Below are 12,350 nucleotides of genomic sequence, written 5' to 3' on the forward strand. Positions count from 1 at the left end.
AGGCAAAGTTTATCACTATAGTTCAATCTCATATCAGCTGTAGAGCTCACAACTGCCCTCTCTGACACATCTATTAACTCTGACTATCAATCTGAGGACAGGTAAACAATATACATTGTATTTATGTTTTATTTATTTAATGCAAAAATAACAGTTTATGTGATGATGATTTAGATAAATTGATGAAGAAATTGATGAAATAATGAAGTGAATGAAGAGATCTGTCACAGTTAAGACAAGATATTACTTATCTAGAGTAACTGATGGCATGGAGTACAAATGGGCAGCAGTTATAATGTTATAAACCAGACTCTAAATGTGTTACACTGCTGTTTTACAGGATGAAGTTTGTTATGATCTTTCTTGTGTTGTCGCTGGTCGTCCTCATGGCTGAACCTGGGGAGTGTTTCTTTAAACACCTGAAAACCATATGGTCAGGTGCCAAGGCCGCATTCAGAGGTGCCAAGGCGGGATGGAGAGGTAAATCATAACTGAATGCACAAGATGTGTCAACAAATATATACGATTTGTCCACTCACTGCACTAATCAACTACATATAAGTTGGCTGAATTCTGCGTTTTACCAAATCTTTTATTAGCAGCTGCATTTGTTAAGTACTGATTTTTTTTTCATGTCCGGTAATTTTTTTTTTTTTTTTTTTTTATCTCTTTGCTTTTTTAGCACACAGAAACGCACGCAAAATGGCTGCGATGAGGTGAGAACGCCTGATGAGTATTTTTAGTAGTTAGAAATTAGTAAAAACCTGCATGACAGTCTCAAGCTTATAAAACCTTTTAACAAACTTAATAAGAAACACCTACTGAATCAAGTTCAAACTAAATCAAATGTGCATCTTAATTGGTGCTATAGTTAACCATTATTTAGATTATATACAGATTAACTACTTTTACTACTACTACTACTTTCAGCTCTAACCTTAATTCCCTCCTCTAACTAGGTACAGAAGTGCACAGCAGAACCAGCAATACGATTATGACCAAAATCAGCCGTCTTATGGGAAGTGAACCTGTTCACTTTAAAGAGTTTGAGCTACAACTTTCTGCTTTGCAATGCCACAAACAAATGGATCAGGAAACTCAAGAGTGCAAAACAGTGGTCTTGTGTTTGAATAAAGGGCTTGAGATGCAGTGATTTTTTTTAGCACAGCTTGAAATGATTTGGAAAAATGTTGCTTGATCAATGTTTAATCAATGCTTGATTTTGCGTTCCTATGAATAAAACTGCAAAACAAAAATGCCAATGCTGCTTTGTGGTATTATTTAAGTAAATAAGTTCATTTAAAGTGTGTATTGTTGTTATTACTATTAAAAATAATTCCTCTTCCATTGTGTTTCTGAGTTTAAGTGTTGTTGTCCATTATATTTCCCAAGAGCCCAAGGTGATGTAAAATGTCTTCTTTTGTATGGCCAACGGTCCAAAGGTCAAAGATATTCAATATACTAAAATGTAAGAGCAGGAAAAGCGGCTAATTCTTATATTTGAGAAACTGGAACTAATAACTGCTGCTTTATAATGACTTAAAATTATAGTAATCAATTGTCAAAACAGTTTCCAAAGAATTTTCTATCAACAGACTAATAAATGAATCGTGGTAGTTCTAGCACAGATGACATTCTCTCAAAGGCTCTAGACATCTAGACCAGTATCTACAATTACTAATGAATAATTAGAGTCAGGTGTAAATTGGGTGAAGCTACACTGCGACTTACATGATGTCAGTAAACTCAACGTATAAGTATAATAACGGGGTAAAGTGTCCCGCCCAAACAGGTACAACGAAATTAAGTCGAGTGCTGTTAGTAGGTGCCAACACTGTACGCAGAAAAGATCTAATTATACAACGTTAATGTTTTTTTTTTACATGACTAGATAATTAGCGATCTGCAAACTGATATTACCCATACACTTTAAGGACATGGTGCAGGATGACACATACTTTATATGGAATGAGCTACAGGAGAAAGCTTGTTGTTCAGAATGTGTGTTTCAGGCCGCTGTCAGGCCACAGTGTCATCGTCAGCCTGAGACATACTGTATGGTGATGTTTAAAATTAGATGACTTGGTTGGCAGAATGCTAAAAAAAAAAAAGTTCTGTTTACATAGATGGGGAATCAGTGACATTCTGATTTGATGTTTCTGGGTGAAAAAAAGAGCAGAGGCCAAGTACAGCAATTTAGCTGTAGAAGAAGACCCATATGTTTCCCATATGTGCCTGTTCTTGTAATCTACAGTATTTCATCCAGGTGGCTCAAGAGCATGTAGTCTAAGATGTTTCACAAATGACCAAGACTGAAATCCAACAGCGACACACGCCACAGTGAGTGACAGTGACAATGTGAAGAATCTTATTCACCCAAGGCACTTTTAGCACCATTACCCAATGCTGTGTTTTTCATTTCATGTTTCCCTCTAGTTTTCTCAAATATCTTGTTCATACTGGTTTCATAACATTTTGCTGATAAGGTAAATTTCTCTCAAACACTGGCCAGTGCTTGAAAGAAAGATAGTAAATAATAAATAAATAAAAATGGAAAAAAAAAAAGCCAGGCTGCGGGTCTCTCCCACTCTGGAGAGAAGGGATACCCGATTGTTTAGCCGTTTAGCTCTGTCTTATCACACAGAGAAACAAATAAGGCTGCTCCACCTGGCCGTCTCCTTAGGCGTGTGATTGACAGTCGTTATTAGTCATTAGTCTGTTTTGGTGCATTTGAATGCACCACTTCTGCTCTGGCTGCCTGAAGTCTGGCCTCTTCAAATTACAGTGCAAAATACATCGGAAAACCATGTTTACGTTTTAGTTTACCTCATACTTGTTTGGTTGGATCATCGAGCTGAGTCATAACACAAGTTGAGATTAGGTCAACAACTTCCGCCTACACAACTTGATATTGCAACATACAATGAGAAACACAAAATGACAAAGTATTGGAGTTGGTTGAGAAATTCATCCCTGCCCTTATAAAAAAGAAAGGTGCTCCACAACCATTAGACTCAGAGTTTCTCATCACCTGGAGATCTCGCACTACTCTCTTCTGTCTTCGACAATAGTCTTCTGTCTCTGACAGTCAATCTGTTGAAAGGTAAGACGCACAATTTCATCTTCACTAATAAATGCAAAGTCTTTGGGATATGTGATGACAATTGGCCCTGGATGTACATCATGACTGGATATGACCAATAAGATACTGTGTATTTTTTGTTTTTCAGGATGCGGTATGTGATGATCTTTCTGGTGTTGACGCTGGTCGTCCTCATGGCTGAACCCAGGAGTTTTTTAAAAAAAATCGGAAAGGCAATGAAAGGAAAAGGTAAATAATCTCACCATATTTAGTTTCAACTTGAATAAGTTGAAACACAGTCGGTGTAAACAGGCTACAGTCAGTTGTGAACAAAGCGAGATGTTGCCTTAAAATCAATTTTTTTTGCAAAAGTTGTCAATAATAATTTGGCTATGAGAGTTTGGCTGGAAGTCTGGGACCCCCGGGTGGTTCCCTGCTTTACTAGTTGGTAACATATCCTTGGCTACAGCATATTTTTCAGCTCCATACACCACTTCTCCTGTGTTCTCCTTTAAGAAAAAAAAGAAACCAAAAGAGAGAAATTGACGTTTTATATTTTTTGTTTGTTGTTGTTGTTTGCATTAATATTAATACATTTTTAAATATTTATATACTGAGTGCTAAATATGAGGACTTATTATTTTAAACCATTATTTTAAACATTACTAAATAATCCTTAGTAATGACATAATAATGACTATTATGCTGTTTTGATGTTATTTCATTTTTATCTCCTTGTCTGTTTCACAGGCCGGTATTCCAAAACGTAAGTACTCTTAATTGCTACTTTTAACAATAGTAAGTACAGTATTAAAAAAAACAACACCAACTGAAGATTAAACAAAAATATATGATGTATACATTAAGAGCACTTGGTGAATCTGACAAACTCAAATCTGTATCTTGATTCCTTACTTCCCATAGATTTGGAAAGACATTTGGTGGAGTCATTGGTCAAGCCATTGGTCAAGCCATTGGTCAAGCCAATGGTAAAGACTATGGTCAAATCAATGGTCAAGGCTATGGTCAAGTCAATGGGCAAGGCTACGGTCAAGTCAATGGGCAAGGCTACGGTCAAGTCAATGGTCAAGGCTATGGTCAAGCAGCAGATTATTATGGTTGAAAGTTCATGGAGATGTGCTATTTTCAACTATGGACTGGCACAAGAATCAATGCAACTTCAATGCAACGCTTTGCAATTAAAAAACAAATGGATCAACAAACAAACGAGTTGTGTCACATTTCTTTAATCATGTAAAGATCATTTAGGGAGTGTTGTCACAGCTTCCAGTGGTTTTAAAAAATGTGAAATGGCTTGCTATTAACTGCCCTGATGAATAAAACTGCAATACAAAAAGTAAAAACTGAACATGGTGTTTTAACTCGAGTGAATATAAATGATGCACAAATTCAATACACTAGCTTGGTATTGACGTTGTATTAGAACTGACCTTATTAAATGGATTGGGTATCAGCCGTGATGTAAGAGATCCACGTTAAATTGTTTTTTGTCATTAAAGAATGAGTTACACAGTGATGACATTACCCCGCCTTACAACACCTCACATACAATTTATTTCAATAAATTCTAAACCTTGAGCTCTACAGATTTTAAATAAAAAGAAACTAGTATTACACTCACAGTTGTATATCTCCATCAACCAGCCAAGTTGCAAGAAATATTGTCACAATCTCCACTTCCTGAGTTACAGTGTTTAATAATGGCCAGAAGGGTTTTTGCAGAACATTATGATTTCACACAAAAGTCCCGACCTTTGACCTTATGGATATGAAATGTCATCACTTCATTTTATCTTTATAGACATTTGAGTTCAATTGTGCCGTAATAAGTGAATGAATTTGTGAGTTATGGCCAAAAAACGTGTTTTGTGAGGACAGTGTGACCTTTGAACTTTGACCTTTAAACAACCAAATCTAATCAGTTCTTCGTTGAGTCCAAATAAATGTTTGTGCTGAATCTGAAGAAATTCCCTCAAGGTGTTATTGAGATATTGCCTTCATGAGAATGGGACAGATGGACAACCTGAAAAAAATATGCCTCTGGCCTTGGCTGTCGTTGGTGTGGAGGCATAAAAAGAGTGCAGTGGTATTGGAGTGGCACTGGAGTTGAGCTGAGTTTTCATTAAGTCCTTCTACCTAAACTTTAATGTTGTCATTTACGGGTTCAGTTGCTGTTTAACTCTTTATTACAGAGAGAAATGGGTCCAAAAAAGGAACACCGCTCCACCTGGGCGTCTCCTTTGTTGTGTGATTAAAGGTCGATTGTGCCATCAGTTCTGACAGGAGTTGCTTCTCAACTTCTGTGTTGGACAGTGCAGGACTATTATAGGTGACACAAACATCTGGAGGATTTTTCACTATAAAACCTCCAACAAATCAACCTGTGGCAAACAATAGTGTGTTTGTGGCAATATGATACATTACTAATTATTTATCAATTAATTATTGTCTTAATACTTTTATTCGTTTCGATAAAAGATAACATACAGAAGCTTCAGGACATTATCCTCTTGTGTCCCTCTGTGTTTTGTCACTGTTGACAAGATGTGACTGCAACACCAAGACCACTGTCTCAAAGCTAAAAAGTGCATCTCCTACTTTTTAAACATCTTTTCTTTTCTTTTTTTTTCATGGTATCAACATTTATTGTGTTAATTTGCTATCGCATGTTGATAGACTTGAGAGAGAGCATAATTAAAACACCTGGAAAAACTGAGGATTTGAGTGTGCTCAGGATTGTATCTGTGCTTCTTATGTAGCTGAAGAAAGCACTTATGTATTTGAGGGGATTACACACAGGATGATTATGTAGCAAATTACTGAAGAAAAATGAAAATAAAAAGCACCCAAATATCAACTTGGGCTCTGGAAAAAGATAAGAATTCTATTTCTCTTTGGTCAGTATGTGTTTTGGAGGTGATAACATTTAATGTTGGGGTAAGATATAAGTCATTGACATGACCAAATCCTTAAAGAAATCCTGGAGCTATTGGAAGAATTTACATTTACAGTTTCCAAACAGATGTTAATAGAGTGGAATCACTTCCTGATTGAAAAACTGTTATATTTTGAGGTTAGAACTTACATACATGACATACATACGTGACATTGCAAAACACAATGACTAATACGATGATGCTAAATAGTATCTATAACAATGTGAGAGAACCATTTTCACTGTTAAAGGTCCCATATTATATAAAGAGATTTCCATGTCTGTGTTGCTTATAAAGCAGGTCTAGGTTATGTATCCATACTGTGAAAGAATCAAAGCGCTCAGTCCACAGAGAAACGCACACAGCCTGTATTCAGAAACTGAGCCTTGAAACCAGCCGTCAGGACTTCTGGAACTTTGTGATGTCACAACAAAACAGTCACTGCTCTCAGCCAAGCCCCACCCACCTGGACCAACCTCCAAACCTTCCAAATCTTGCAGGATTTGGTTTATCTGAGCGTTTACCTGAAATCTGCTATATTTCTATTCGATCACTCAGAAAACAGTCAATCAGAAGAGAGGCTCAGAGCCTCCTCTCAAAGATAATATATGTTCAGCTGTGTTTAAAGTAAGCAGCTTCTTGTTGGTTAAAACAGCCAGGTCGCCCTGTCGTCCTCTGATGCTTTTATTTTTGTCCTCACAAAATGAAAATAAATAAATAAACAAACAGGGGGCGACTTCTTTCCTTTACAGAAACTTAGCTGGTCTGAATCTTTATTGATGTAGTGCTTTAAGTGAGACAAGAGGCCACCGAGATGAGACATTACTTCACCAACCACATCTCCAAACACTGATAATGGATGATTCTGCAAAACCTAGATCTACAGTTAATGCGTAGTTTTTGCAAGATCATTACAATGTTTTAAAAAATGTATATGACTACAATATCTGTGCATTTGTAAAATAAGGTGTGGGTAATGTTGTGCAGCTAAAATACTCGGTATCTTCCAGGATGATTCATATTATCTGCGACATTGAGCTTTTAAAGGTTCTCTAAAACTGAAACACAAGTGTGTAGCTTTGTCCAGAAACAGCTAAACAAACCAATGTCAGATTATTTGCAAGTCATATTCTTTGATACATAGCATAAAAATATGAGCCTGCCCACTTATGTCACTTTAGGCTGTGTGTGTTCACCCTCTCAGAAGTCACAATCTTTTTTTTTTTATTAACAGTTTTAAGCTGATAACACATTGCTACAACAGCACAGTGGCGAACCTTATGATGTGTCAGTGGGACTGAATGAAATATTAAACATATATTACATGGCGTATAAACTGAATGAAGTTCTGTCCTGGTTACAGAAGTTTTGTGGTTGTTATGTCACTTGATTCTGAAACTGAAGAGCCAATCTCTCCAGCGACACAACGCCAGGAAATGTCATCTTTAATATTAATAATGTCTTTATATCACCACTCCTGTGGGTTGTGTGCGAAATATATATAATTGTTTTTGTTTTTCTATACTTCATAGATTCTCTTTATAAATTGTGGAGGCTACAGGACCACAGCAAAAGACGTTGCTCTCAACTCTTAAGAGAGGAAGTGAAAGCAAAATAGGACATGCTAAGTGGTAAAAAAAAAAAAGAAAATTGTGCTTTACCGTGGAATAATGCAAGAAAATAGGACAATGACCCTGTATGAAATGTATGAATTCATAATATATCTGTGACTATAAACTTAATAGCAAAGAAATAAGAAAATGTAATTTCTTCTGTTGCCTCAATGAGAGAATTTAAGCAGATAATTATGTCCGATAATGCAGAACCTCTTTACAGGAAGACCACTTTATATCTGGTTCTGAATGGGGATTTTCTTTCTTTCTGTCTGTCTCTGGTATTGAAAGAGAGCAGCAGACAATAAAGTTTTAGAAATCACAGAAAAACGACCCTCCAGAATTTGACTGAGAATCAGCAGATTTTTAAGTTTTCTTCCATATGAGAGGAAATCCAGTGATAGTTGTTGGTACATCACAAAGAAACTTATAATAGCTAATTAAAGGTCCCATATTTTACATGTTTCCAGGGTTTTATTTGAAGTGTTGATCCATAAGAAGATAAATTTGTAGTTTTAAGTAACAAAAACCATCTCTATGTAGTTTAAAATCTCCTGTCAGGCTTCTCTCTAGAGCTCTAGATTTCAGGTAAACACTCAGAGAAACCAAATCCTGCAAGGTTTGGATGGTGGGTCCAGGTGGGCGGGACTTGGAGCATCACAAAGTTACAGAAGTCATGACGGCTGGTTTTAAGGCTCAGTTTGTGAATACAGGCTGTGTGCATTTCTCTGTGGACTGAGCGCTTTGATACTTTCACAGTATGGATATAGAACCTAGACCTGCTTTATGATCAAAACAGACATGGACATCTACCTTTATACAAAGTGGGACCTTTAAGCACATTTTTTATAGTGCCAGTTTCACAAAATGTAAAAAAAAAAAAACAAACAAACAAAAAAAAAACTAGTGTGCTGTGTAGTCCGGACAGGCCAAAACAGTGAGGCTGCAGGCTGTAAAACCAAAACAATGAGCTGAAAGATGCTAAAATCTCTGTGGAGTGCTGCTGGTGTTTCTGTATCCCACCAATGGGGGTGCATCTTTGGCAATGCCGAAGCTCCATCATATTATTTAGACATTATTACTTGTTAAATCAAATAATTAGCTCTAAAATTACTCTACCATCCCAGCTTTTTGTATGTCAGTAAACCCTTCTATCCAATCCCACACCAGCTAACATGGCTTCAGAGAGAGGAGCCCGTGCAGGCTGAGGTGTCAAAGATAGGGATGATGGCTCTCTTTCACTGTCGCCTGAAGACAACTTAAAGGGCATCATGGAGCGACACTGAAATTGACACCTGCATCCCCCATAAAATAAGACAAACACACACCGACCCGGCAAGCAAAGTTTGTTTAGGGGCTTCGCTTAAAACATATTGATCGGAAATGTGATGTGGTCAGAGGAGGGATGAGGTTAGAAAGAAATGTGTGTGTGTGTGTGTGTGTGTGTGTGTGTCTGAGGGTCACCTGTGTCATTGGCAGTGGTTGTTTACCTAAAGGCAATTGCTGGCCTCACACACACAAGTCCTTCCCAGACAGAGACGCGTGGTAAATAATAGAAGAGCTATGACAGAGGGCAGACACACACAAACACAGATGAGTAGCAAGGTTAAAGATGGGTGTGGGTGTAATGGGAGAGCTCTTTATCGACACGTTATTAATACATGAGGAGGGTTCACCAAAGCAGGGAGGAGAGAGACAGTCGAGTAGTCAGTGTGGATCCTGACATCTGCATATCAAATGCATGAGAGGTCTGTACGTCTCAGTGACAGTTCAGTCAATATGAATTCCGCCGCATCGGAGAGTCAGGTGGCTCCCACTTCACTTACTCACATTACAGACTCGCGCCATTCATAAGCTGTTGACCCAGCAGGCGAAGATCAGGTGTAATAATAATAATAATAATAATAATAATAATCATGTGGTTTTCAAAAACCCTCCACAGACACAGTCTTCTTCATTTAAAGGATGCTGTTCAAGCGTTTTTCAAGAGGGACAATCCTGCACAGCGTAATAAGCAATTAAAACATAAAGCCACAGCAGAAGTCATCCACTCTTCATAAAAAAAAATAAATAAATTGAATTGAAATTGAATTACAAATGAATACTTAGAAATCTACCTATAAAAATAAAGGCGGAACAAACATATTAAAAGACTGTTGAACGTTGTATGACAAACCTTCTTTTGCATGAAAGTCGACTTGATTAATCGAACTGGTTTACTGAAGGAAAATGAATGGTTTAAGGCATTTTTCTATTTTCCATCTTATCAAATCTAAGGATTGATGCTACTATTCTTTGGGGTTTGGAGTGCCGGTCCACTGCAAATGTAAAATAGCTATTTTTTTTTCCCCATCTATTTATTGAGAAAATAACAGATTAATCAACTGAAAATAATGTTGAATTATTTTTTCAAAATCCTGCATTTAAACAAGCCAAATTCAAAATTTTTAAATCGTGATGGAGAAGGAAAACTTATGAAAATGTAATGGTAGGGAAGGAATCTTAAAAAAAAAAAAAAAAAAAGTCTATTTCTTTTTTTTCCCCCTGTCCTGGAGTGGCCTTTTAATACAAGCCTGCTGTGAGCAGCCAGACAGGGCAAACACGAAAAGAAGGGGACAAATATGTCATCAATCATAAAAGCTTTAGGACAGAGACACAACAGCGCAATCACTCCAGTTATCTCTCCCCTTTTTCATTCTTTTTCCCTCTGTCCTCTCCCCCTCCTCTCTAACTCACTCCAACAAAAGTAATTAACCCCTAAACACCCAAAACAAGATCAAGATTTTAAAACTTCACTTTATTAATACACTGAATGTCCTGCTGCTGTGTGTAAACAACCAGATGTCTACTGATAAGATTCAACACTACCAACAAAATGACAATAGTTTGGAAATGTCATCCTGTGCCCACTGGATAAAAAACAGTCACGCTTGACTTGTGTACAGTTTAACTAAATGCACATTTATTTGATTTAATCCAGAAAAGATGGTTTACAGATCATAAACCATAAAGATCATAAAGAACATAAATGACAGAAACAGTGAATGTGGAAAGTGAAGATCTGTCCCAAAGAAAAATATGGAAAGATAAAAGATGTGAGGAAGATGAGGACGAGGGAAAGAGGAACAGAGGAACAACAAAGCTTACCATGTTTAAAGTGGGTGTGAGGCTATGGGATCATGTTGTACTCTACCAGCATGGATGTGTTTGCGTGTGCGTGTGTGTATTTGTGTGTCGGTGTTAAATGCATTGATCAATATGGTGGATGTCACCAATCTCCCCAGTAGTGGTCGAATGTGGATACAATCCCCAGGAGCTATTACTGTTCTCTCTCACTCACTCACTCACTCTCTCTCTCTCTCTGCCCCCCACCCTCCCCCTCACTCTCCCTCGTCTTTCTCCTTCAGTCATTGTTTCTCACCCTCGTTTGCTCGCTCTCATTTTTCTGCTCCTCGCTCGCCTCGACACCCAACGGCAGAGAAATAGACGGTTTGACAGCTAGACAGCTGAGCCTGACATATTAAACACAGACAGGAAAACAGGCAGGAAGATAGGCAGATATACACAGTGGATATCAATAAACTTATCAAAATAACTTCATGGCCTTTCAAATTTTCTGTTATTCCGCTGCCCTAAGACTGGAATAAAAAACCCACACTTTACTATTTGCTTTTATAATAACATAATAACGGTAATAATAAGCTTTATTTGTGTAGCACCTTTCTCAACAAAGTTAAAGAACGATAAAACAACAATAAAACAAACTGGACTGGACTGCACAAAAAGCACGATAGCCCTTGGTCACCAATCAGGCTCTGGGAACGACAAGAAATCCACTATCGACTGATATGAGATGGCGTCAAACTCATTTAGGGTTAGTAGATCGTGGATATAGTTAGGGGTCAGATTGTGGAAAGCCTTGGAAGTCAACAATAAAATTCTGAAATCAATGTGAAAATGAAGAGGAAGCAGATGCAGGGAGGCAAGGATTGTTACAATATGATCTTGTGTTCTTGAGCCTGTGATGATGCTAGAAGCAGAATTTTGAACCTACTGAGGGAGATGGAAGGAAGTCTGAGTAATACCTGTGTAGAGGGCGTTACAGAAATCAAACTCAAAGTATGGACAACCTTGTGTAAATCCTCAAAAGATAAGATGGACCCGTTTACACCCACGTTTCTTGCAGCTGGTTTAATGTTATTAGATAGAGAACACAAATTTCCTGTTTGAAACAAGTAGGCTACGTTAAATGAACAAAGCAAGGGAATATCTACAGGACACAACTTCAAGCTGCATTTTGCTTTTGCATTATTGCTTTTTGAGTAAATATTCATGCACAGCAAACAAACTTATGCTGACAGGTGTTTGATGCACTGTGGCAAAAGTGGTGGCAATATTAAGTCCACTGACAAATAGACTCATTCTTGCAGTGCTGTGTTATGTCCATCCTCAAAAAGCCTCAAATTACCAGAGACATACATATATAAACACACACACACACACACACACTGCCCCCCACCCCCTCCCACCCCCTCACCCGCTGAGTAAATCCATTAAAAGTTGAAAGAAGGTTTTGATTCTGCTCTCTGGTTTGACTGAGCTCCATAATATCTCTGCAGGAGGCCAGAGCACAACTCTGCCATTCTCAGCTGTCAGCTCCATACATGACCCAGTGAGGAGCCATCAGAGAGCTGTGTA

The 12,350-nt window shown here is 37.7% G+C and overlaps 3 protein-coding genes across 4 annotated transcripts in view; 2 read left to right on the top strand and 1 right to left on the bottom strand.

Moving 5' to 3' along the window:
- LOC111237872 (exostosin-1-like) overlaps positions 1–12,350 on the bottom strand; it is a 265,691-nt gene that overhangs the window by 145,809 nt on the left and 107,532 nt on the right. The window lies entirely within an intron of this gene.
- LOC111237887 (dicentracin-like) lies at positions 41–1,325 on the top strand. Of its 2 annotated transcripts, none has more exons than XM_022767202.1 (4): positions 41–101; positions 341–480; positions 683–716; positions 966–1,325. In XM_022767202.1, exons 2-4 carry the CDS (start codon positions 342–344, stop codon positions 1,024–1,026), a joined length of 234 nt encoding a protein of 77 aa, XP_022622923.1. In that variant the 5' UTR covers positions 41–101; position 341; the 3' UTR covers positions 1,027–1,325. The 2 variants fall into 2 exon arrangements, with proteins under 2 accessions (XP_022622923.1, XP_022622913.1); XM_022767192.1 differs by having other exon boundaries at positions 960–1,322.
- On the top strand, positions 2,995–4,446 carry LOC111237879 (major prion protein-like). Its single transcript, XM_022767180.1, has 4 exons — positions 2,995–3,103; positions 3,231–3,331; positions 3,833–3,848; positions 4,007–4,446. Exons 2-4 carry the CDS (start codon positions 3,232–3,234, stop codon positions 4,203–4,205), a joined length of 315 nt encoding a protein of 104 aa, XP_022622901.1. The 5' UTR covers positions 2,995–3,103; position 3,231; the 3' UTR covers positions 4,206–4,446.

The sequence above is a fragment of the Seriola dumerili genome, unplaced genomic scaffold (assembly GCF_002260705.1).
Source record: "Seriola dumerili isolate Sdu_G_001 unplaced genomic scaffold, Sdu_1.0 BDQW01000025.1, whole genome shotgun sequence".
NCBI classification, from domain to species: domain Eukaryota; kingdom Metazoa; phylum Chordata; class Actinopteri; order Carangiformes; family Carangidae; genus Seriola; species Seriola dumerili.